General features: G+C 46.2%; 1 protein-coding gene across 3 annotated transcripts in view; it reads right to left on the reverse strand.

Moving 5' to 3' along the window:
* Positions 1-27,466, reverse strand: part of NAV2 (neuron navigator 2) — a 394,949-nt gene that overhangs the window by 158,646 nt on the left and 208,837 nt on the right. For all 3 annotated transcript variants that reach the window (XM_044919653.1, XM_044919654.1, XM_044919651.1), the window contains 4 exons: positions 14,857-15,958; positions 9,558-9,670; positions 3,210-3,318; positions 923-1,312 (listed from right to left, as the gene is read on the reverse strand). In XM_044919653.1, coding sequence (XP_044775588.1) covers positions 923-1,312; positions 3,210-3,318; positions 9,558-9,670; positions 14,857-15,958 — 1,714 coding nt within the window. The remainder of the gene's footprint in view (positions 1-922; positions 1,313-3,209; positions 3,319-9,557; positions 9,671-14,856; positions 15,959-27,466) is intronic.

Here is a 27,466-nt window from a genome sequence, read left to right on the forward strand (position 1 = left end):
CGCAGTGCGGCTTAGACACCATCCCACCGCTCCCCCGAATTTCACACGTGAGTAAATGGATCACAGGGAGGCTGGGTTTGTTCCTTCATCTATCGAGGCACATGTTCATTTATTTAGCACGATGTCTAAGCCCCTGTACGTAGGGGGCACTGGGGATAAGGTGGCGAACAAGCCAGCCGATGTCCCTGCTTCGTGGTGCTTATTGTGGGGTAAGCAGGAGGGGGCCGGAAGTCAATAAAAGATAAACACATCATCAGGATAATTTCAAATAGTAATAAGCTTTCAAAGGAGCCTAAGACGATGATGGAGAGGACGAGGGCACGGGGCAGGCCACATAACTACTTCAAGCTGAATGGTCAAGGAGGGCTCCTCCAAGGAGAGGCCAGTGGAGCAACAAGGAAGAACCAGCCATGCCGAGATCAAAGACCAGAAAGATCAGAATGGAGGCTGACAGTGCACAGCCCGGTGGGAGGTAGTGAAGAGCTTAATGAGACTGAGGAAGAGAAGGGGCAGCCACAGCCGAGGAAGCAAGGCGAGTGGAGAACGAGGAGCTCGGAGAGGAAGGTGAGGGCCAAATCCGATAGGACCAGGGAGCGCAGGCTAAAGAGTCTGGATTCCATCTTAAGTGCAAGGCTCCGTTTCAAGGACCAACACAATAGGTTTGTTACCAGCTGTCGCTCTGGCCGCTGCTGGAGCCTTCTAGACCTCCCAGCAAGTTCCTGGCTAAGTCTGGACTGCAGCCCACGTCTGGTGACTCTCAGCCCAGAAGGTGCCCCTGCACACCACACAGCCTTTGACAGAGCAGAAGGTGAACTAGACAGTTTGATCTCCATCAGAGAACTTAAACAAAGCCCTACGAGAGAGAAACAGGCTGCCAAGCTGCCTCCCGTTCTTCGAAGAGAGAGAAGCCCCAGGTACTCACCCGCTGGTGATGTCATCCGTCCGGATGTTCTTGCTCAGAACATCCCCATCACTCATGTAGCCGGGGGCATCCATGCTGATGCCTTCCAGGTCCATCTCGTCTCCTGCCTTGTCTGAGACGTCCACGTGGCACACACTGTTTCCCCTGGAGGCGAGCTGCCTCCGCAGAGGGGCAGAGTACACGTAGCGGCCCGACTCGGTGTTGATGAACCGGCTGGCATTGGCTCGAGGTGGGTACCCGTTGCCCATAGAGGGGGCGTCTCCTGCTTGAAGCCGAGGGCTGGACTGGCCGAGTCTCCAGGACAGGGGAGTGGGTCTGCCGCTCAAGCTGAGGATACTGCGCCCGCTTATCTCCGTGGTGACGTTGCTGTCAAATGTGGTTTCCAATGTGCTGAAAACATAAAACCAGCCTTGGCTTAGACAGACCCTCCTGTGCTTAGTATCCCTTTGCAGTTTATATGTTATGTTCTTTAAATATTTTTTTTAGAATTACGAAATATTTCCTATATACAAAATAGGATCAAATAATAGCCACTGATGTGCCACACAGCGTGTTTCCTCTGTGAGAAATGAAAAAATGGAGCTGCAGAGTATAGAACACTCTGGAAAGCCCAGAAGAGACTTTCCCCCTAAAACATGGTACAGGATACCCACTACCAATTCCTTTCGTTAAATGATTTTAACTTTTAGCATCTTTTTTCCAACCCAAGAAAGGAAAGAGAAAATGCCGAAATGATAACGAGGGGGCGTAACGTACCCACAGGTGCACACCTTCTCGCACACTGTGTCACAGCTCCCCTTTCTGCTCCGGAGCTCCCAATGTCACCTGTCACATGCTCAGCTCCCATGAGACCAAGCAGGTGGGGAGAGCCCTCTTTCCCCAACACTTTTGCTTCTCCCACATTTTCTCCAAAAGACAGCTAAACTTTGGGGGGCAAAAGGCTGAGAGTAGTATATACCCAGGCTTGAGGTCCAGAATAAATTAAATTACAAGGATCTGAACCTGCCAGGCAACTGAGCTCATCCCTGGCCATTGGAAAGACTCCTGCGTCCACTCTTTCTGGCTCTGCAGTTATTGTGGCCCAAGCAAGCTGGTCAGTGTATCTCCGCAGAGCACACTGGGGTGTTCCGACTAAGCAGAGAGGCTCTTTCCTGCAGAAAAGCCATCGAAGGGCTCCCTGATGTCATCATGACCATCCTAGCCCACACCAAGAAAGCCATTGAACAGTCATGTCCCCCAGCAAGTCAGTGTCGGTGATTAGGGTGGAAAGAGGATGTTTCATTCTTGATCAGAGTCCCAGGGCCTAGCAGCTGGCTCCATACTATTACACAGCTGAAGGTTTGGTGGGGGGCACCTCACTACCACCCCCTAAGTTGACTGTCCTCTGGAAGAACCAATTTGGTGCCTCAACTGTTTTATTGTTTCCCTTCGATCCTAGAAACAGCCTTACTATCCTCATACTGGGGACCCCTAAGGATCAGGCCCCTGTCTTATTTAAGATAGAACCCAGAGTGCTTCACCCCAATCTGCCAAAGCCGCCAGGAATGGGGAAGCCCTACTGTCTCCTTGTTCTATTCATTTATCAAAGAGAATGAAATCGGAGAACAGGAGACTCCTTGGGAGTTCACTGGGGTAACTAGGACTCTGTCTTCATTATCAAAGCCCAGCATAAACCTTAAAGCTTGGTTCTGCCAAAATCCACTAACGGGGTGTCTGAGGGTTGCATCCTCTTCAACTTCTTGCTCAACAATGAAAACCTGATGAATGTTTCCAATGTAATCCTAGATTTCATCCAACTAAATCATAGTTTAAACATGATCATAAGTTTTTATAAATATTTCCTTACATGTTTTATACACGGGCATGACTAACAACATTACAGAGTGTTGTGTATCAGAAGACTGGGTAGGAATTCAAGTTATTCACTTTATCACACAGGTCAAATATAGTTCACCTGCTCATTTTCAGAGCACAATACAGGCTTGGAAAATGCAAGTAAAGCGAAATCTAAATGGAACTGGTCCACAACATCTTCTGTTGAATGGATTTAGCAACCATCTGCTTTGGGGAGGAACCAGTCTACACTCATTTTCACTCCTTATATTTCTCTTCTGCACATCGCATGGCACTCCCTGTGAGTTCCAGCACATTTGGGGAGCGAAGTTATTTATTCCATTATTAGCCAAGTCGTTTTGCATTGGCATGAACACACACAGTGTGTTGTTCAAATCAACTTGTTCAAAATCAAGTTGCTGCAATTCGGTGAAGAAATTCACACGGCAGATACCTGTGTGTGACCTGAGTCCCCCGTAAACTAGACATGGTCTCCTCCAAATTCTGCCGCAGGTCGGCGATGTTCTTCACAGTCCGCAGTCGCCGAGCCTCAGGGTCTTCCCCTGGAAAGATGAAGGTTAAGACTTTTAATTCTCTGATCGACCGGGAGCTCCGTGAAACATACCATGTTCCACGCTCACCAGGGGCGCTTAAGGATTTGAGAACAAATGGATGGATGAAAGCCCAAAGGAAGTTGTTAAATCCAAGGAGAGAAGTCTTTCTTTACCCTCCAGGTCCCTCCTGAAACAGGTAAACTCTAGCTTGTAGGAGAAGCAAGGCACCTAGTCTGAGGGGTAAATACATTTTCAAATGGTCTCCAACAAAGACACACACAAGTTAGGTCTGAGCACTCCCCGTGAATCATCTTCTGCCCACGCAAAAGCGGGTGAGGCATTGTATCTTCTCATCCACTGGTGATAACACGCTGCTCTCTACCAGCTCTCCTTCATAAATGGGACTTGCACAGTGGCTAACCAATCTTCACTTATTAATCACAAATACTTCTACAGAGTGAGGTCTGCCTCGTTCTGTTAGATTTACTGTGTCATCTCAAATTCTGGTTCCTCTAACTCACTGGCTGTGGGATTGGGGGGAAGGCGCTGACCCACTCTAGCCTTCGGATTCCAGAGTATTAAAATGAGGATAGTGACAGTACTGACCTCATAGGACAGCTGCAGGGACTAAATGGGATGGGGCCTGGAGACCCCTGAGCATAATGCCCACCTCAAGCACTGACTCATGCCTGCCGGCGCTGCAGGGAGGGAAGCCGTCAAGAGGATCGAGGGCTTCTCTTTGGGTGACAAGAGACTTCCACTCTAGGGGCAAGATTTTCTGCAGGACACCTGGCCAGGCAGAGGTGAAGCAGGCACAAACATACCAGGAAAAATAGGCCACACACAAGCTGGGAAACCACGTGCCCTCAAGAGTAGCCTTGCTCTGGGTTCTCTGGCTATCCCGCTTTGTTTGGGCTGAGATGGCGCAGAGGAGATGGGGCATCACTACGGGGATGATGAAAGGAAGCAAGTGTCTTTCCTCAGAGAAATTCCAGGGAGGGCTGAGAAGACCGCAGAACCACCATCAAGGCTTTTTTTTTTTTTTAATTCATTTTTTTAAATTTTATTTTATTATGTCAGTCACCACTCATTACATCATTAGTTTTTGATGTAGTGTTCCATGATTCATTGTTTGCGTATAACACCCAGTGCTCCATGCAGAACGTGCCCTCTTTAATACCCATCACCAGGCTAACCCATCCCCCCACCCCCCTCCCCTCTAGAACCCTCAGTTTGTTTCTCAGAGTCCATAGTCTCTCATGGTTCATCTCCCCCTCCGATTTCCCCCTCTTCATTCTTCCCTTCCTGCTATCTTCTTCTTTTTTTTTTTTTTTTTAACATATAATGTATTATTTGTTTCAGAGGTACAGGTCTGTGATTCATCAGTCTTACACAATTCACAGCGCTCACCATAGCACATACCCTCCCCGATGTCCATCACCCAGCCACCCCCTCCCCCCCACCCCCCACCACTCCAGCAACCCTCAGTTTGTTTCCTGAGATTAAGAATTCCTCATATCAGTGAGATCATATGATACATGTCTTTCTCTGATTGACTTACTTTGCTCAGCATAATACCCTCTAGTTCCATCCACATTGTTGCAAATGGCAAGATTTCTTTTTTTTTGATGGCTGCATAATATTCCATTGTGTATATACATATATATATACACACACACACACACATATATATATAAACACACACACACATATATATATATATATATATATATACCACATCTTCTTTATCCATTCATCTGTTGATGGACATCTAGGCTCTTTCCAAAGTTTGGCTATTATGGACATTGCTGCTATAAACATTGGGGTGCACATGCCCCTTCGGATCCCTACATTTCATCAAGGCTCTTTAAAAGCCTGTGACTATCTCATGCATCGAGCAATATTTTTAAAGAAATCTCCACACAGAACACAGCACACATGGGCAGCAGCGAAGAGAATTTACATCAGACACTAAGGAGAACTCCCAGCAGTCATCATTAATAAGGTAATAGGCAGCTAAGAAATGTTATAGCAGTGACTTTCTTTCTGAGACAGAACGGCTTCCACAGGTTGTTCCTGACATGGTGGTGCCTGGAGGCTGGCAGATGGACCGAATGATAGATGTGTGATTTTAGGGAGGAAATTGGCTCTAGCCAACTCTCTTGTCCTTGAAAATGCCAAGTGTTTTCAATTTTCTCCCCCTTTTGAACCAAGAGAAAGTTGGAAGGCGATTTTCTCTTATCTGAAAAGTGGTCCAGCTTGCATTTCCCACCCAATTCTTTAAAAATACATACATGTATGTGTTTTGAAAGGAAAGCAGTGATGAATGTTTACTTACCTCCCCTGAGTGGTGCTGGAAGAATGTAACTGCATCTTTCTCCTGGAGCCAACAGGTAAATATCTTTTGTTGCCAGTTTGGCCATATTCTATGTAAGAAGGCCAAAAAGGAACTGACCCTTTGGACAGGTCTAGGCCCTGCAGTACACATTTATCAAAGCTAAATTAGGCACATGTTTTCAAATTAATTAATCACATGCCAAAGTATAATAATTATACTTATTTCTCGAAATCTCTCCTAATTGACATGTTCGCCTGCTTACTTTCCTTTAGAAAGTCAAAGATCTTTGACATGGGATGGTATCTCACCCTTACTCTTAGTAACCGTCACACAAATCTATAGATGCCTGAGATGTATCTCTTGTCCAAAAATGTTTGGTCAGTGTCCAGTTAAAGAAAAAGCACAGACTATCTGCATTTCGACAGATAAAGGCTTGAATCCTGGCACTGCTGCTGATTAGCAACTTGACTTTGAGTAGGTCACTTATCTTTCTGAATGCCAAATGTAAAATGGGGATGAAAACCTTCTCTGAGGGGTGCCTGGGTGGCTCAGTCGTTAAGCATCTGCCTTTGGCTCAGGTCGTGATCCCAGGGTCCTGGGATTGAGCCCCGCATCGGACTCCCTGCTCTGCAGGAAGCCTGCTTCTCCCTCTCCCACTCCCCCTGCTTGTGTTCCCTCTCTCGCTGTGTCTCTCTCTGTCAAATAAATAAAATCTTAAAAAAAAAAGAGGGGCGCCTGGGTGGCTCAGCCGTTAAGCGTCTGCCTTCGGCTCAGGTCATGATCCCAGGTCCTGGGATCGAGCCCTGCATCGGGCTCCCTGCTCCACCGGAAGCCTGCTTCTCCCTCTCCCACTCCCCCTGCTTGTGTTCCCTCTCTCACTGTGTCTCTCTCTGTCAAATAAATAAATAAAATCTTTAAAAAAAAAAAGAAAGAAAGAAAACCTTCTCTGAAAGGGTTGGTCGGAAGATCAAATGAAGATGCATATGATAAGCCTGGCACAAAATAAGGGCTTGTTGGATTTGGGTTTTCTGTTTCCCCCCAAGGTGGGGTGTATGCAGGGGGGTTTCTTCTGGGAAATGTCTGCTCCCCTCAGAGCTCTACACATACCAGATTCCAAGAGCAATGCAGAAGGGCAAACCAGGACCCCACCTGCCTTGCTTGGGTGATCACATTCTGAATTGCCAATTCTACCTCCTCAGATGATGTAAGACTCCCCTACCAACTCACAACCTAAACAAAATAAGAACACAGCCATGCTCTCGTGGAAAGAGAGGCTCCTTCTGCTCATATACAGAGATGTTAAGCTATCCTGTGGCTCTCTGCAGCTCTCCTATATTTGCAAGGTCAGCCTCCCTCAGGCCACTGGTCATGATGGAGAGAACACCACATTCTGATCAAGTACAGCTGAGTTTGGAGGATGTCAGGGTGTTACAAGAGGAACATGGAAGGAACCTGGGATTTTTATTTGGGGGAAGGAGGTTTAAGGAAGAACCTGTTGTATGACAGAGAATGGAAATTATCTGTGGGCTACAGGAGATGGATTATATCCAGTGATTAGAAACGAAAGAATAAAGAATTCTGTTACTAGTTAGAGTCAACAAAAAATGGAAGGGCTGCCTTATGGAGAAGTAACTTCCTGTCACAAATATCCAAGCAGAGACTGAAAGACATTTCATCAGTGATGGAGAGAGGGATTCATGGATTGGGTAATAAACAGGTGTGTGTGCTCCCTTCTAACTCTACAACCCAAGATGCAGGTCTCAGCTGTAATGCTATGCTAATGACAAAGCACCATGGGAAAATCCACCTAATTCCCCACCTAAGGAGAGGAAGAACAAAGCAATTGGTCAAATAGTCTCCTAAATGTCCATTGTCCATTTCCTTTTTCTTTTTTTCCGAGAGAGAAAGCAAGTGTGGAGCCCAGCGCAGGGCTTGATCTCGTGACCCTGAGATCATGACCTGAGCCAAAATCAAGAGTTGGACACTCAAGTGACTAAGCCACCCAGGTGCCCCCTAAATATCTATTTCTAAATACACTTATTATTCATTGTCATTTCAAGGGATCAGCTATGGATAAGTTAATTTAACCTTGCACTACTATTCGTTATCTCCATAATTCACAGTATAGTCACACATTTGATTTCCACTGCTTGAATGTAAAGACAATCCACTCTGATTAAGCAATTCCCATCAGCAAAAGAAAGAAAAAGGAAGGAAGGAAGGGAGGAAGGAAGGAAGGAAGGGAGGAAGGAAGGAAGGAAGGGAGGAAGGAAGCGGGGAGAGGATGGACAAAATTCCCATCAGCAACCCATGCCATCAGACTTCACGAAAACCAGAGTGCTTGATCAGGCAAGCCTGGCTGCACAGGTCTGTCCCCCACACCAACTACAGCATCTCAGGCTCCCTGAGCTCTTCCTTGGCTGTGCAGGCTTGATGCAGAGGAGACACATGGAGAAAGAGAAAAACTGATGAAAGATCACAGGCTGTAATCTGTCACTCTGAAATTTAAGTGTGATGTGGAATGTTCTCTAGCTGCTTTTGCTTTTCAAACGTGAATTTTGCCGAGCCTGGTGTCTGACATGAATCCACACTACTCCATGGGACACACATCTGATACATGCCGGGCCCTTGGAGTGCTGGCCCGGCTCCTTTGATGTGTGCACATAAGAACACGGTCTGGAATGCGTGTGGAGACCTGAGCAGTCACTGAATGCCACGCCCTTCTCATAGCGGGCTCTTTAGCTGGGCTATCCTTGTCCTCATCTGCAAGGGGGCTACAGAGCTTGGTGAGAAGGAAGCACAAAATCAATCCCAAATGTGGGGCCCTGAGCCATGGCAAGATGGATCACTTCAAAATGGCTTCAAAACTCTGCCCCATCACTGTGCCCAGCCAGTAGAACCAGAAGGAAATAGGTAAATCGCTCAGATCCTCTGAAATTAATATTCAGAGTTAATGGTGAGATGGGTACGATTCCATCACGTGGGCTGCAGACCAATGCCACAGCTGTAATGTGGCTATTAAAATGCTGTGGTCATGGATATTTAGTCTAATAAATGGATTTTAAACATGGCATCAATTTTTAACCCAACTCCGGAAGTGGTAAGATACGCGAAGAATAATACAACCACAGCTAAATATGTGGTTTACCACTTACTTCCCTGATTAGAAGTTGCTGGAAGAGAGGGCACAGAATTGGGGAACAGGGAAGACAGACAGAGGAGGGGGTAACTCTGAATGCACTGCAGTAGGAATCCTAACTCATATCTAACTTTTCTCCTTTAAGAATGTGACAGTGTAACATTGATAAATCAGTATCTGTGGCCTTAACTACATGACACTGTGGATTTTATGTTTTCACATAACATAATACCCCTTTAATCATCATCGGCTAGGTTATACTTAAATAAAATTTAGGTTTGCTCGTTTGTTTCTTTTTGGTAAAAGAAGCATGCTGTATTCTTTCTGATTAATGGAGGATGCTAAGAATGCATTTTCAATCGGTGCTTCCATACAGGAAAGAAAAAAAGACAGTATTTTATAGCTCCAGATCTTGTTTGAAAGTGACTTTATCTGAAGAGTAAACAAGGAGGTTCAAGGTTAAGTGTCAGAGCACCCAGACCCCCTACATGAGTGAAATGGAATATTTATTAAAATAGGATCTGCCAATAAGTAAGAGACTTATTTACAATTCTGAGGACAAGGGAGTAGATTGTGTGAGAGAGGACTGGGAAGAAAGAGAAGAAGGAAAATAATAAAATAATAAAAAAGAAAATAAGTTTGTTTAGCTCATCCATCAATGCAACAATAAAGCAACTTTGAGTCAAGCTGGGTTTGTGCCCTTCCAGCAGGTGGTCATACGGGAGGCCTCATCACCAGCAGACACAGACTATCTGGGGGCTCCGTACTCACCAGTGAGTTCTTCCAGAGCAGGCTGTCCACTCTTGGTGTAGTGGCTGGGCTCCATGCTCACACCCGCGGAGCTGGATTCAGCAGTAACATTCCCTTCGGTGTCTGTCTGGGACCTTCACACACAAACCAAAGCAAACACACTTGTCACGAACAGTAGCTACCACATCTAGACCACTGTGGTCTGACCACAGCACCCACCACCCACAAGAAGCTTTAGAACAGAGCAGACCAGCAGACTGACTCTAAATAATTCATCAGCACATGTGGAGCAATGTCCTAGAAAGAGAGAGAACCACCGAACTGTAAAAGATGAAATATTCATTGCCCAAATGGAGGGTCTGCAATCCCTCACTGGGGAATGCTTCTCTGAATCCCCATCAGGGAGCTAGGTCTAGCCAGAAAAATGCTGGAGAGTACCGCGTGGTTTGGATCATTTAACCTCTGCCAAAGAGCAACTTCTAAGTACTCAGCAACGCCAGCAAGTCAAGCATAAAGAGGACTCCATTAACAGCCCCATGGCCCTCCCCAAATCTTCCTGACATGGCTCTCTCTGAAAAGGTGACTATAAAACCAGTCAGGAGTGGGTGCCAAGCAGGTGTGTTTGCCCTCCACGTCTCTGATTCAGAGCTCAAATCTTCTGAGATGAAAGGTCTCATTGATCATTATTTCAACACTTGACTGAAATCTGTACTTCCCCAAACCTTCTCTGTGCCCTCATTTGTCAAGCAAATCAAGGCAACTGCTTCGTGCAATGTGTTCTTGCCACAACTACCTCTGCTGACTTAGGCACGGCATGCGAATGCGTAATTGCACTCAGATGCATAACCCTGGGTGTAGCATTATTAATTCATTAGCATCCTGAGCTCATTCAACCAGATTTCACTCTCTGTGAAGAAAGTGTTTGCCAAGAATGTGAACTGTCTTAAATGTGGGGGGCGTACTGAGAAACCTCGTCATCTATTCTGCCCCGCCTTTGCCCTCCAAATGAAGCCATCAGTTCCAAATTCCTGCAATCTCCAACCATCGAGCATATTTGGATTCCCACTGCTCCTCTTGACCCCCTGGCCAGAGTCCAAGCTCTCATCATCTCTGCCCTATAAGCACTGTGTAAACAGGTACACTGCCTTTAGCCTGGAGGTTACAAATGGCAGCCAAGTATTAGAACCAGCCCACGGATTCTTACTGGTCTGTGTAGTATTTTAATGCTTTTTGAATTCATTTCAACATTTTAAAACTGGGAGATTTTGCAAGAAATATCTGGATTTCTGCCTTGTCCCTTTCTCTTCTTTTTCTTTCAGTAAAAACAAGAAAGTCAATCAGGACCTTGCCACCTGCTGGTGCCAAGGGATGGTTGCTCCCTCCAGAGAGGCCTAGTCCCTCTGCCCCAGTCCCATTACCTCGAGCCGCTGATTTAGGTTACCTTTTAGGTCTGAATCAGGCACCTGAATCTGCGCGCTCTATTCGAGACCGCTTGTAGGTCTGGTCTCCTCGCCACACCATCCTCCACTGATTTTTGTAATGTGATCACATCACTCTGATGAAAGGCCTCTGATAGTTTCCATTGCCCACAGAGAAAGTTAAGTCCTTACTGTGGAAGACAATGCCCGATGTGGGGATTCTTCGTTCATCTCCAGCCCTGTCTCCTGCCAGTCCTGCCCTATGTTCCACCCTTCTCTCCATTCCGAGATCACATCATGCCCTTAGCAGTTTTGTCTTTGTAGTTACGGTGATCTGTGCCCGAAGGCTCTTTTCCTCTTTCTTCCTCACTTTGCTCCCCATTTGCCTTTAACACGCAGTTCACACGTCATCTTGGCCAGGAAGCCTCCCTGGGCGGTGCTAGCGGATGGCTCTACCTGTGTGTTTTGACAGCGCTCTTACTCGCCTGACGCCGATGTATTACAATGGGATCTAATTAATACATCTTCCCTCAACCAGAGAGCTCTCTGAAAGCAAAGACTGGCTTTTTTGATACGTACATACAAGAACCCGAGCTGATCAAGTTCACGTGTAGAGCAGACACTTAGGCAGGGTGCGGTGAGCAGACAAATGAGAAATTTTTAAGTCTAGAAAGATGCTGGGTACGGGAAGGAGCATTAGACTCGGAGTCTGAACCCTCCGAGCTGTAGGAGTGCAGCTGGCTGGAGGTAGCCATGCACATCTGAGAAGTCACTTCATACCTCGGACCCTCAGGGCCCCCCCTCTGTGCAGCAGGGCTTACAACAGCGACCTCCCCTGATAGGATATAGAAGCATCCAGTAGAGCTTCAAGTGATAGATATACAGTGTTACTTCTGAATTGATAAACAATTCATTCAGAGTGATTTTATTTATTTATTTTTTTTAAAGATTTTATTTATTCATTTGAGACAGAGAGAATGAGAGACAGAGAGCATGAGAGGGAGGGAGGAGGGTCAGAGGGAGAAGCAGACTCCCCACTGAGCAGGGAGCCCGATGTGGGACTCGATCCTGGGACTCGATCCCGGGACTCCAGGATCATGACCCGAGCCGAAGGCAGTCGCTTAACCGACTGAGCCACCCAGGCGCCCCATTCAGAGTGATTTTAAAAGATGATTTATCTTTCTTTTATGCCTTGGTAACATCACTAACATGGACAGATTCTGGGGCTGGGGGGAGCACCGCAAATTATCTGCAGTGAGCCATGAACTTGATCGAATTTTAGAGCACAAGGGGAGTTTAACCCATTTTTAAAAATCCCCTGTTTTCGGGCGCCTGGGTGGCTCAGTTGGTTAAGCGACTGCCTTCCGCTCAGGTCATGATCCTGGAGTCCCTGGATCGAGTCCTGCATCGGGCTCCCTGCTTGGCGGGGAGTCTGCTTCTCCCTCTCCCGCTCCCCCTTCTCGTGCTCACTCTCTCTCTCTCTCTCTCAAATAAATAAATAAATAAATCTAAAAAAAAAAAAATCCCGTTTTCACCCAGTCTCCTCACTCTACAGATGAGGACAATGCAGTTCAGAGAGACGCAGTGATTCAGAGAGTCAAGATTGTTTCATGCTTAAGAACTCAGTCCCTCTAGTTAGACAAACTTGGGTTTAAACACTAGCTCTTTTAGCTATGAGCTCTGGACTTGGTGCAAGTTAGTTAATTACTCTAAGCCTCAGTTTGCTCACCTACAGAATGGGGATTTCAAAAGTAGCTAGCTCATGGAGTCTTGGGGATGATTATATGGGCTAAGGCACAAAAAGCCCTTAGCTGGGTCTCTGCACATACTTGGTGCATATTCTCCATGGCTGTCCCTGCAGGCAGGGCCCAAGACCACACAGGGAGTCACAAGCTAATAAAAGACAGAGCCCAGGCGTCCCGATGCCCATCCTGGTTCACCTGACAAGGAAAGGCACATCAGAGGGGCCAGAAGGACATCGTACGGGGTGAACGTGAAAATGAAAATGCAGCTTGACAGCGTGACATTTTCTCGTTCCTCCTATTTGTCAGACATTTGCTCTTTCATTAGGAGTTTTCCTCTCACAGAAAAGCTTGAAATTTTAAAAGAGGTTAAATGTTTTACAATCTTTCCAGTGACTCCAGAAAAAAAGAAAGAGGGAGTGAAATTGATGGTGACCAAAGACCATCCTATATTTTCATTTCGAAAATCCAAATCAAGAATCTGTGAGCAGGAGCTTGAATATGCGTGACCTCAAGACTATTAATGTTATTGGAATGATAAAAATTTCATGGGGAGCAATTCAGTTGCCTCCATGGTTCAGTGAACAACTGAATTCAAAGCCCTGCAAAGAGACTCTGCATGGAGTGCTGAGTCATTCATTCTCTAAGCCCTGGCACTCTTCTCCAACGGTTAGCTGAGCTGATGACTTGATGGAATAAAGAGATGACCTCCTCCCAATTAAAAAGCCCAGGCTTGACCCCTGCTGACGGGGAGGGTGAGCAGAAGAGAAGGAAAGAGGGACGAGGAGAGGCCTGGCATTCCCTCACTGGCTGGCCCTGCCTGGCTTTGCTCTGAATCACTCAGGCCAGTCTTTCCAGCCGCTGTGGGCAGGGATGGTAACAAAGCCTCCCAGAGTACCACTCGGGCAGGGAGAGAGGGGGGGGGGATATCCAATTCTCTGGGGAACCATATAAACACAGGAAGCTGAAGGTGTGGGTATGAGTCTATGTACATGAACAGGGATGTAAATACACGTGGGCATACGCACACTAGCATTTTGTAAAGGAATAAGAACTTGTCTCCATACTTGTGACTGTCGATGTATGTCCATGCCTATGGGTGCATGAGTGTGTGTGTATCGTGTATATGTGTCTATACTTAGGGCAGAAGCTGTACAATAAGTGCCTGGAACATGGCATTCAATCTTTGGGCCCCTTTTGCTATGCAGGGGGTATTATTAACATTCGGCTGTGCAGACTGGCCAAAGGTACCACACATCTCAAGTATACGATCAAGCTGAGCACTATGAGCAAAGCTTTGGGCCTCCCTTAAAAGCAGCGCTAGGGGCGCTTCCATCTGCTGGAGAGGACTCGTCAGCACGTGTCAAGTACCACCAAGAGCCAGCAACCTCCGTGCCGCAAAGGTGTGCGGTGCAGGCTGAGACACGCGAGGCCTTCGCGGGCCACCTGGCTCCACGTTCTCTCCCGTGGTCCCATGGATGTGCCATTAAGAGACAGAGAGGGACCGGGGGACGGGACGGAGTCAGACAAGCAAACCTCCAGGCTTGTCTCAATATAATCTGGTTCTTTTTGTTCTTCTAGAACCGGTCCCTTCCTCCCGTTCCCGCTCTGCTCTCAAGAGTCTAGTACACAGCAAGGACTGAAAAAATACTTAATACATGTGACGTAGTAAGAAACCATGAGTGTCTGGAAGTTCAGGATAAACCCCTCTGTGAAAAGAAGCCTCGGGTATTCAGCAAGGTGATTTCCGTGGTTTTCATTTTTTGAAGTATGTTCAGGATCTGTTAGGACTGACGCTGGGGCCTATCGTGTCCAGTGACACCGAACCACCCACCAGGTCTCCTCGTGCTGCGGCTGCTTCAGTAAATGCCCCCCTGGGGCCCCACATGCCTGGCAAACTCCTCCTCATCCTGGGGGCAGCTCGAATTTTGCTTCCTCTCTTCAGCTTTCTCTCCCCGTCCCCGCCCAAGCCATGCCGGGCTAACTGGTCCCTCCAGCACACGTGCACAGCTCCATCAGCAGCTGGTCAAAGGGTACCTCAGCTGCTAGCCTTCCTACTCCCGGAAGGCAGGCCCGATTCCTGCCCTCAAAGACCTAGAATCTACCAGAGAGGCTCCCTGGCCCATGGCCCAGCACGGGCAGGGAGGCGGCCACACCTACCTGTATAGGAAAGGTGCGACGGTGGCTGTGTTGGGGTGGTTGTATTGCTGCTGGGGCTGAGGTAGCTGGACACTGACGGTATTGCTTCCTGTGGTCTGGGTGGTCCCGACGGACCCGCTGACAGTCTGGCTGCTGATGCTGTGGTTCAGGGTGGTCCCTCCGGGGCCTTTGCCTTCTGAGGACGCCAGGCTGGAGGAGGAACTGGAGTGTCTGCTGTCCAGCTGGGGCTTCTGCTGGGGGAGCCCCGAGCTCGGCTTCCCACCCCGGCTCCGCTCCACCTCCTTGGAAGGCGCAGGGGCACTTGGGGACTTCCCGGGCATGCTCTTCATTCCTGGTTTTGGTATTCCACTGTGGGAAGGGGCTGTAGCCTCCTTCTTGGCACTGTTGAGCTTTCCCCCTTTGGGGATGAAGCTGGCGATCTTGGAGGACTTTTTTGGCATCTCGGTCACCACCGCCCCACTGGGGTCTTCCTTTGGCCCCTCTTTGAGGTCCGGCCTTTCCGTCACAGAGGCTCTCTTGGCGAGGTCCTTGCTTTTCTCCTTTTCCTTCTCCCGCTGTTGTTTCTCCTTTTCTTTCTCATTGGCTTTCGGGGAACTCTTCTTGTTGGTCAGCGCCCGGCTAAAAGTTCTCTGGGCGATGCCCTTGAGCGCAATCTTGGGGCTGTTGGAAGCGGGACCCGCCGTGGACAGCGAGCGACCGGTGGCCTCCATCTCTTCACTCTCTTCAAAGCTGGGCAGAATCTCGAGCCGCTCGCAGCTCGTGTCCCGCGACCCCGGGCCCTCGCCTGCCTTGGAAGCCCCTTTGCTGTTGAAAAGCTTGAGTTTTTCCAGCATGGACTTCTGATTGTTGGGGGCTGGCTTCATGGCTTCAGCTGGGGGCCTGGGGGCCTCGGGCACGGGCTGCTTGACCGAGAGCATAGACGACGTGGCGCTGTGCTTCACGTTGACGGACTTACTGCGCCAGGGCTTGGAGGCTGCGCCGGGCTGTGGGATAGCTGAGGAGGTGCTGCTGTTAGCGGGGCTGGAGCTGCAGCCGCTCTCCAGAGGAGCAGGTGCATTTTCGCTCATTCCGGGGTGGGCGGAGGCTGGGCTCGCCAATGGCTCTGCAGAGATGGGGAGGAGAAGGAAAGCCGAATTATGCCTATGGACCTGCAATGCCGGTGAGGGAGGGTGGGCCATGGTTCCACGGCCCATCACTCTCCACCCAAATGCCAGATGGCGCCACCACCCGCCTGGTGCATTACCTGTGCTTCCAATTTCAGATCCTACCTGCCAACCGCTCTCCATCACACACCGTTCACATTCGCCGGCACATTCCGGGATATGCCGTGCAAATGCACACTGATCTTAACACCAACATGCGCAAAGCACAATTAAGCATACATTTACGGAAACACAAACTAGCAAAAACCTCCATCACCACTATGGTGTGTAGGAAAGATGTAGGAAATGCCTACTGTTTTAAATTATTCAACCCACAACCCAAGTTCCCAGTTATGCGAAATAACTGGGAATTAGCCGACTTTAAGAAAATGCAGGAGAGACATTAAAACAGGACAAAAAAAAAAAATAGAAAAAGAAAGAAAGAGAAACCAAGCATGATCTTTACAGAAGAATAATTACCCGAGAAAGTCGCTAGGTCCTATCAAAGCATATACATTTTTCTGTGCTGACACTCTGAGATACAAACATGATGCAGGCAAGACTTAAACAAGATTTTTTAGCTTCAGAGTATCACCCGCACATGGCTGCACCGTAGGCATGAAAACACACAGGTTATCACAAAGTCAAGGCTTCCCCCTCGGCGCTCGCTCGGGGAGCATTTCCCCAGCCAGACTCTCTTCTCAGAATAAGCCTCAAGATATTTCCAAACTGAGAATCGGAATGATTCTGAGAAGGGCGGGTTCCACACTGGACTTGTGCTCGCCACCAAGGGGGCCCATACCCCAGGAATGAGGACTGTGACGCCCTCCTCCGGGAGCGCTCAGAACCACGCCGCTCTGTCGCCCGCATTACGGTAGCTGTCAGAAAGTGGCCGGGAGGGCACGTCACGGCTGAGCCCGGTGCCACGCCACCCATACCCCACGCCCGCCCACTGCACGGGACAGACGGGACGCGGCACTTCAGCCCCCAAAGGGCACATCCGCATCTGCAAAGTCACCATGACGTGACTTACCTGGCAGCAGCTACTTTCTCCCGCAACGGTTCCCCAGGAAAAATTCTCCAACCAGAGAGGCTGCCCTTCCAATTGTCACAAGTGTTTTCAGTTAAACTGCTCATGTTTCTAATTAGCTTTTGTCATCCGCAACTGCTCCAGTACCCAGAAGCCTGGCGGGATTAACGGCTGCTGCTTCTGCCTTTTTTTTTTTTTTTTAATACCTATGTTCCGCTGCCTTCTAGCAACAGAGTAAACAGTGTATAGAGCGGCGTTTTATGATTTAAAAGTCAACAGCCACCGAAGCTGAGCGCAGGCAGCCCCTGTGTGGGGCATGAGCACCGAGCCCCGAGAACTCCCAGCGGAGGAACTGCTTCCCTCCACTCACTCCCAGTTGCTCCGGGAAGCCACAGCTCCAGGGTGATCCAAAGCAGACCTCCCAATGTTTTAAAACACATACATCTTCCTGACTTACTGGGGATTTGGGTTTGGAGCGGGGGTTGCTGCCCAATCCTCCCTAACAAAACTCACGGGGCGTTGTTGGATCTTTTCCTGGGGAGAGCTGGAGACTGGCCTGGAGACAGGCTCACGAACCCACCCACACAGCTGGCCTTTCAGAGGGTCTCCACAGGCCGGACGCTGCTTACAGAGGGCCTCCTGGTATCAGGAGGTGCAGTGCTAGGCACGCCGTGAAGAGGGGCTCAGTGCCCCTTTTTTATGAGTCGGGAAATGGAGGCTCAAGGGAGGGCTAACAACTGACCCGAAATCACATAGCTAGATGTGGACGTAGCTGGGACTTGAACCCAGGGCTCCTGACACAGTGCTCTCGGGACTGCATCATCACAGCTACCTCTTTTGATGAAGGGTATATTTAAACAAGAGCCACTTGAGAGTGCTTTTGAGGCATCAACTTTTCCGTTGCTTAGGTGTGTTCAAGGCATCCTTGGTGGGGCGCAAGCCAACCCAGCCATCGGAAGGGAGGCAGCCTATGTGTAGAGGTTGGCTCTCTGGAGGAAATACTTGTGACCTCTGATCCCGAGTTCCACTTCTCTTAGGACAACCGTCTTTCCCTTTACCTGGGCTCAGATCTGGGGCAAAAGTATTCACTCACTTGTTCATTCAATATCTCCACTCATGTCAATATTCACTCATTCAACGCATATATAAGACATTTTTCTCTATACCTGGGCTACGCCGATGTGAAACAGCAAGGCCCCTGTCTTCATGGAGTTTACATTCCAGCAGAGAGGAACAAATGGTAATTAACGTAGTGAATGAATTTTATCATTTGTTAGAAAATAAGCGCTACATGATGTAATGAACACTGGGTATTCTATAAGACCGATGAATCACTGACCTCTACCTCTGAAACTAACACATTATATGTTAATTAATTGAATTTAAATTTTTAAAAATGAGGAAAAAAAGAAAGTGCTAACGTAAGTGCTAAAGTCTTTGGGGACAGGTTGTAACAATGGACATTGTTACAAGAACCACATGACATTCAGAGGTGCACCCCGCTTTCCTAAAGAAGTCTTGGGCACATTCCACTGAGCGTAAGTACACGGGTCAGGGTGACTTCTCTGCGCCCACACATTCCTTGGAACTTCTATAAAGCCTACTTGAAATGGTTTTGACAAATGCCCCTACCTAGCACGTCTGTGTATTTTTAACACTAACATACACAGCTAGAAATTAACCAACGACCATCTAGCTCAACGAGTTACACAGACACCTGGCTCGGATACGTACAATATACAGAGCAAGCTGAGGCTGTGTGTCTCCTTCAGACGCAAGGTGCCGGGCAGCGGGGAAAGGGCTCTCACGATGTAGGTATGACATATACTCACACTGTCGCTTCTCAGGCTGTGCCAAAATGGCTCCCAGAAACTCCTACTTGTCTTTTAAACCCCTGCTCAAATGCCCTCTCTGTCACAGTGAGACTCTAAAGCTGAATGAATCACTTGGTTTACATCACATGGCATTTTCCCCTACTCTGTATTTCCCTAGGACATTGTTCATACCTCCTCATAAACAGATTTTAGAGGGCTACTTACTTACACTAGGCACTGGGAATCCAGGAGAATAAAATACAGCTCCTGCCCTCTGGGAACTCACTGTCCAAAGGGGCAACAGGCCTCCAAGAGAGCAGAGAACAATGTAAGGGCTGTAGAGGGTTGCACAAAGTACCATGAGGCCTAAGGGTTGGGACCCATTAATTCTCCCATTTGGGAAACCTTCACAGAGCCAATGACCTTTGAATTGTCATGCCATGTTTCTGGTATAGGCTGGCTGGCTATCCATTGCCCCCCGCCCCCCGCCTCATCTTTGTGCCCTATAGCTTTCCAGAGCATAGAAACACTCGTGGCTTTGGAATTGTAGGTTGGTAGTTTGGGCTTTTGCAATTCACATTTAAGGCAACAGAGACACAGACTTCTGATTAGTCATTAGAGTTTTATTAAAACTTTTTAGCCTAAACTCCGGCAAAAACAAAAAACAAAATCAGGGCTCAGAGCCTCAGATTTTCTACTTGGCATTTAGCCTGGGCTCCCCTGTTATGGAATCATGGGGACATTTCAAGGCTATTCGTCATAGCTATAAAAGGTAGAGATGATCTGAATGTGGTTTCCAGAACAGGAGTTTCCTGAGTAGGGCAACAGGGCATGAGAGCACCTGAGGATAAGACCATCTATACTTTGTACTTATGTCATGGCTAGAAATCCCCTTAATAGTGAAGGGGGCTCCAGGTCATGAGTGGTCTTGACATGTCCTGTCATTCTGAAGGTATCACATAAGTGACCTTGGCCGAAGTGGCTGTTTGGGGCCTGTTCCTCTTTCTTTGGAAAGCAGTCATTTCTAATGCCAGGATTTTGTGATTCCTAGCATGAGACTGTCCTTACCTTGCTTCAGAGATAGTGAAATAAATACAAAAGAGTGAGCCAAGCCTTAAGCCTCGTTACCAGCCAACGGTGTGACCTTAGATATGCCATTTTTCCCCTCTGGGCCTCAGTCGCCCCATTTGTAAGAACAGGATGAGCTATTTCTCTAGAATCTTTTCAGCTCCACTTCCATTCAAAGCTCAGTGAGTCTCCGAGAGGCCCAGTGAGGTTGGGGCCAGAGAACGCAGCCCTCACTAAGTTCTGTCCTTATTCTGGGCTGACATACAGGTGTTTCTTTACCTTCAAGCATTCTGCCTCCATGGTTCTCTTAAGATGTTTACTTGTAAATGTCAGAGAAAACTGGCTGGGTCAAGGAAGAGTCAGCCTTGAATGAGGAGCTTGTGAATTCAGAAATGCTGGTATTCTATGAAAACAAGCCTGGGGGAGGGAAAGTGGGAGAGTTCTTTAAAATTAAGAGCACTTCTCTCCCTAATAAGGAACAGCTCTAGTTTCTGTTCTCAAGTATACAAACCTTTGTTAGAGCAAAGGAATCTAAGAGGGAGAAAAGAGGAAAGCATAAGAGAATGTTCTGAACATCAGTATTTCTCCAGCAAGGGTATGTGGGCCACTGAAGTAGGTAAGACTCTTTTCAGGGCATATGGGTGAATATTTTTAAAAATTTTTTTATTTAAATGCAATTTAATTAACATACACTGTATTATTCGGAGGTGGATGAGTGTTTTTATATTTTAAAAGTCATATATTTTATTGCAATATTAGAAGAGATAACTGGCACATATATAAATTAACTGTTTCATGGATATTTGATAGAGATTTAAAATTTGAGTCGACTTAACGAAAATATAAGACAAAAAAAGTTCAGATTTGGCTAAACTCACGCAAGTTTGTGAAAGACTTAAGTTGGGGAGACACTTTTCCATTAAATCAAGAAATACTTATTTTCTATATAAAATATGTAATAAATGTTTTATAAATACCTATTTATATTAAATCTATTCTTTTGGAAAATGTGATCAATGAAATAGAAATCAAACCAGAAGGCCCAAATAAGGACTAGGTTCAAAACGAATCTGAAATGGCTCCTTCTTAGAGTTTTATTTGCGTGGATTTGTTTAGCACGGCATTTTGCTGAGAACAGCTAGCACTGGCCACACGACCACGCCTTGTTTAGCCAAAGATAATTTTAAAAATAATGGCTTTAACAAGTTTTGACGACTAACCAGTAAGAATGACACATTACATCACACCCAATAAACATCCAAATATCCACATGCAAAACTGAAAATTATCAAGGCATACTCTTATTATATGCAATTAACTCTAATATATCCTACCCTAAGCCATTTTTTAAATGCCTATCACAGAGCCCCTGAACAGATTTTATGCCCTAGAGGAGACTACGCCCTGCAGCCTAAATGTCTCTGTTCTAAAAGACCAGCTTCCAAGGTTCACCCACCACCAACTGACAAACCACCACAAGAAGGAAAAGTCTCATTTGAAACACGGAAGACAGGATGTCTTTGAAGAAGAGAAAAGGCTTTTTTTTTTTTTTAAGGGTTTAGGGAGAACATTAATCCTCCTGTGGAGAGGGGGAAAGTTTGGTTTTTCTGGCAACCAGCCTTAACCTTCCCTGACAGGAACCAAAATACTTTCTAAATGAAAATACTGTCTAAGGCAGATAAATAAGCATTTCTTCCTCTCTCCCTCAGAGAGGGCCGATACTGGCCCCCAGTCCCTTCTGTCCCCAGCCTCCCAGTTAGGGAGACGTTGGTGGTCTGGTCCCCATGCCAGCAGGGGCACAGGGAATGACTTCTAGACTGGTTGATCCCAGCTCCTGTCACCCCCACTGTGATTTTAAACCTGCCCTGGGGAGGTTTCCCGCCTAAATCCTCTCAGTACTCTTCAGGAAAAGATCTGATAATTGGGTCTGCGAAAATGTTTGCAATTTCCTATAATTTGTCAAGGTGTCCATCTTGGGCGTTTTTTTTTTTTGAAAGTGCATGGACTCTAGCCACACAGGCTAGAGATGGTTTGCAGAGTTGCTCAGGTCAATTTCTCTACAACTCTGTTAGGCAGTTACCAGACCAAAGAGGGGCACAGGAACCTCACTCAATCCACTAAGTGGTTCTGAAGGATTCCTTGAACTTGGCCGGGGAGCATTCTCAGCACTGCTGTGATCAAGGTTTAATATTAAGGGCATGGGCTTAAACATAGTTTTCTGTTCAATACTTCTTGCAGAGGATCATTGCGGATACAGAAAGAGAGAGAAGGGGGGCGTGAGAACCACCAAGGAAAGTGGGTAGGAAAGGGCCACGGCATAGAGTAAGAGGAAGCCGGTGTTGGGACCCATACTCTAAGAACCTTCTCGTGTCTACAATTCCATAGGCTCTGAGAACATCCAATTTAGAATAAGGATGATGATCTACATAAACAAATAGTTTTAGAAAGTTGCTCTATTAATGCAATCCCTATCAAATGCCCAATGATGATTTTTGCAGAAATAGAACAATCCGTCCAAAAATTCATATAGGATCTTAAAGGAGCCAAAACAATCTTAACAAAAGAACAAAGAGGTCTCACACTTCCTGATTTCAAAACTTACTACAAAGCCACAGTAATCAAATCAGTGTGGTACTGGCGTAAGGACAGACATATAGACCAATGGATTAGACTGGAGAGCCCAGAAATAAGCCTGTGTATATATGGTCAAATGATTTTCACTACTATTCAATAAAGTCAGGACAGCCTTTTCAACAAATGGTGCTGGGAAAACAATATCCACATGCAAAAAAAAAAAAAAAAGTTGGATTCTTACCTTATACCATATAAAAAATTAACTCAAAATGGATCAAAGACCTAAATGTAAGAGCTAAAGTTATAAAACTCTTAGAAGAAAACTTGGTACAAAATCTCCATGACACTGGATTTGGCAATGATCTCTTGGATGTGACAGCAAAATCATCGGCAAAAAAAAAAAAAAGTCAGACAAAATGGATTTCATCAAAATGGTGCATCAAAGGACACTGTTAGGGTGCCTGGATGGCTCAGTCAGTTAAGCGTCTGACTCTTGATCTCAGCTCAGGTCTTGATCTCAGGGTCTTGAACTCAAGCCCCATATTGGGCTCCACGTTGGGCGTGGAGCCTACTTAAAACAAAACAAAACTAATTATGAGGGTGCCTGGGTGGCTCAGTCAGTTAAGCGTCCAACTCTTGGTTTCAGTTCAGGTCATGATCTCAGGGTCCTGGGATCAAGCCCCATGTCAGGCTCTGCACTCAGCATGGAGTTTGCTTGAGATTCTCTCCTTGTCCTCTGCCCTTCCCCCCACTCACACACTCTCTCTCTAAAATAAATAAATAAAATTTCTTAAAAAAGAAAAAAGGACACTATTAACAGTGAAAAGGAAATCTACAGAATGGGAGAAAATACTTGCACATCATCTGTCTGATAAGGAATTGATAGCCAGAATATATCAAGCACTTCTATAACTTGAAAACAACACCACAATAATCTGATGGAAAAATGGGCAGATGGACATTTCTCCAAAGAAGATATGCAAATGGCCAATATGCACATGGAAAGATGTTTAGTATCACTAATCATTAGGGAATGCAAGTCAGAACTACAGTAAGATACCACTTCGTACCCATTAGGATGGCTATTATTAAAAACAACAACAACAAAAAAACCCAGAAAGAGTCCTTGTAGAAGGTATGGAGAAATTAGAACCCTTGTGCACTACTGTGAGGATGTAAGAAGGTACAGCCATTGTGGAAAACAAAATGGCAGTTCCTCAAAAAAATCAAACATAAAATATGATCCAGCAATTCCACTTCTAGGCATATACCCAAAAGAAATGAAAGCAGGGACTTGAACAGATATTGGTACACCTATGTTCACGGCGGCATTATTCACAATAGCCAAAAGGTAGAAGCGATCCAAGGGTGCATCAGTGGATAAACAATGGACAATAGAGACAGAAAGTAGAAGGATGACTGCCAGGAGCTGAGGGGAGGAGGGAATGAGTCCATAGTTTCAGCTAGGGAAGATGGAAAGTTCTGGAGATGGTGGTGATGGTTGCACAACAGTGTGAGTGTACTTAATGTCATGGCACCATACGTTTTTAAAATAGTTAAAACGGCAAATATCATACTAGGTATATTGTACCACAATGAAAAAAATCAGGTTGTATTTGGCCACAGTGACACAGAATTCTGACCATCGTTGCCTAAACTTTATTCTCAGTTCTTAGCATGGGACTGGCACACACGAAAGGCTCAAGAAATGTTTGCTAAATTAAAGAAAAAGCATCTCTGTTAGTTTGATGGTTAACAAATCACATGAGGGTCACCTGGGTGGCTCAGTCGGTTAAGTGTCTGCCTTCCGCCCAGGTCATGATCCCAGCATCCTGAGATCGAGCCCAGGATCAGGCTCCCTGCTCAGCAGGGAGCCTGCTTCTCCCTTTCTCTCTGCCTGCCTGTCTGCCTACTTGTGATCTCTCTCTCTCTCTGTCAAATAAATAAATAAAATCTTAAAAAACAAAATCACATGAGATTATATAGTTTAGAATATTACTTTATTAGTATTATTTTAGCTGGAAGAAACCATTTCTGCTTCAAAGGAATAGCAATACTTTTTTAACAGTTGGCAAGCAAAATTACACCACTTAAATTCTTCCTCCCAACTCTGGCCTCACCAACTCTCTGGTCTGGCTGTTTGCTCTGATTGGCATGCCACACCGCCCACCGCCCCCCCCCAACCCTCACCCCCCACCATACCCAACCTTAGCCTCCAGTTTACCTTCCACACCTTCCATTCCAGGAAATCTCCTGAATCCCCAAACCAGAGGCCATCCCTTTTAATTTGAAGAGCCTTAAGACTGTTGAGGCTTCTCTGGGGTCCCTGGCACTCGTCAGCCGGCACAGAGCTTATTTAGGAGAATGGCTGATGCGCTAGTAGGTGCCCAGAGATGGTTGGTGGAAAAACCAACCAACAAACAAAACCTGTTACCCATGCTCAATCCCTCCACAGGGCTCAAAATTAAAATCAGGTGTGACTGGCTTTAGCATCTTGCCTAATTATGCTAGTTGTTCCCTTTAAAGCTAAGTGAACCCACTAGAAACTTCAGTGATGCTTTCGGTGTTTTTTTCTTCTACGTGTGGTGGAAATTTTGCTGTAACGGGTCACCGAGAAGGTCACGTCCACATACTCCAGTGTCCTGTAAGGGTGTGGCCAGGAAGAAATGTGCAGAATGCAGAAGTGCATCATCCTGCTAGCCTGCAGCCAGCTCTTTTCTGTGTGAGCCACGGAGTTCCCGGTCTTCCTCAGTGACTTTTTCACCCCAGAGGAAGGGGAAGAAGGGGCCCTCCACAGCTGGAGCAATTACAGCTCGTTTTTAATATATGCTCTTTAATATATGACAAAGCAATTCCTTTCCTTCAGTGGCTTATTTTGGATAAAACAGAGTGACAGGAGGGGTAATGAGATCATTTGTTTCTCTCCTGGTCGTGAAAAAAATAACAAAGTACCCTCGTTTCTCTCCTGGTAGTGGACGAAAATAACAAAGTACCATTTTCCTACACAGTGTTCCCTATACCGTCTCCAGTTTTATAAGGTACATTTTCTAATCATGCTTAATGCCATCAAGAGCTGGTAAAGCTAAACAAACGTTAACTTACTGGAAATGTTAGTATACGGTTGCACTTACATTCGACCTTGTAGTAACGTCTTAAAAAGAGAATTAGTAAAATCTCTCTCCCTCCCCCATGCACTTGCTACACCAAAAGGTGTCCTATAGGTATTTTGAAAATCCTCCCAACTCAGCTGGATGAGGAGACAAATCATTTGCTGACATTTGCAGGAAGATGCCTTTAAAAATAAAAAGTGTTCCATGGGGCGCCTGGGTGGCTCAGTCATTAAGCGTCTGCCTTTGGCTCAGGTCATGATCCAGGGTCCTGGGATCGAGCCCCGCATCAGGCTCCCTACTCAGCAGGAAGACTGCTTCTCTCTCTTCCACTCCCCCTGCTTGTGTTCCCTCTCTTGCTGTCCCTCACTCTGTCAAAAAAATAATAAAATCTTTAAAAAAAAGAAAATAAATAAAAAGTGTTCCTTTTCTTCATCTTTCATTTCTTGAAGGCGCATCACCCTTACAATACCCCCTTCCTCTCTCTTGAACTATTTGTTCGAAATCCCAAGCAATAGGTTTCAGGAGAAAGCTTTTGTTTTAATTGGTCAAACCATTTCTCTATCTTGTACCATATATGGCTATAAGAAAGCACAAAACTGGACATAGAAAACTTTCTCCCTTGTTTCATGAGTGTATGAAATTTCACAGAGAGATTATAAATAGTTTACAAGGGGCAAATCTTATTCTTGCAAGAGGTCACTGTCCACAGCTAACAGCTCTTTGGCAGAGCATAATGGTTATATGCTACTGTAATATATTCCTCTAAGATAGAGTTAGTTAAGGAATTCTGCAGGCTTTCTCCCCTAAGTTACCAGCCCAATCTTCCTTTCTCTTGGGGCAAAAGATGGATACTCCAAAATAGGAGCCTCCAAACCAGTGTTAAACCAGAATGCTTTCCAATGAACAATGTAAACAGGCATTAATAAAGAGAAGGGGTTCCAAGGTCACGTAAATTTGGAAAACAACGCTAAACAGTGGTCAGTTTCCTTGCCTTGCAGGACTTCTAAGAAGCTTTATTTTTTTTTTTTTAAGGTTTTATTTATTTTTTTGAGAGAGAGAATGAGAGACAGAGGGCATGAGAGGGAGGAGGATCAGAGGGAGAAGCAGACTCCCTGCCAAGCAGGGAGCCCGATGTGGGACTCAATCCCGGGACTCCAGGATCATGACCTGAGCCGAAGGCAGTCGCTTAACCGACTGAGCCACCTAGGCGCCCCTCTAAGAAGCTTTATTAAGCTTATTTGCACTGGGAATATCCAAAATGATAATGGAAGAGTACGATTCCTAAATGTATTTTTGCCATAAACTGATTTTATGGGGTAGTTTAAGGTAATAGCTTATCATGGTATGCATTTTGGTAAACACTGTCTTAATGGAGGTGGCAGAAAATGGGCACCTCATTTAAATCAGATAAGATAGCTGTCCAACAGGTAACAATCACTAAACAGAAAAGGTATACAAGGGAGAAGGGAGAAGTTATACCCCCTTTTCCCCTGTGAAGTTATAATCTTATAGATTGCAGAATGCTTTCATGATATGCATTCTGAGCATTAAATATCCTTAACGTGTGTCTTCTCCCTTTTATTTCAATAAGATTAGTCTAAGGCTCTGCACTAAAGCCAAAAAGACCACATGACAACAGGAAGCAGGAATAATGGCTGCACTGTGGCATGCCTAAAAAGATTTCTATCAACAATTAGGCTCACCATGACACAGTCCTGGGACATGGCAGCCATGAAAATGGCTGTGATCTTGGCCTGTATTAAATACAAGAATGATATTCAGAACAAGGGCGGTGAGGATCTTGCCCTGTGGCGCCCAGCTCAGACCAGAGCTAGGATGGTGAAATCTTCAGGATTTTGGACCTGGGAAGAG

This window comes from Neomonachus schauinslandi, chromosome 11 (genome assembly GCF_002201575.2).
Source record: "Neomonachus schauinslandi chromosome 11, ASM220157v2, whole genome shotgun sequence".
Lineage (NCBI taxonomy): Eukaryota > Metazoa > Chordata > Mammalia > Carnivora > Phocidae > Neomonachus > Neomonachus schauinslandi.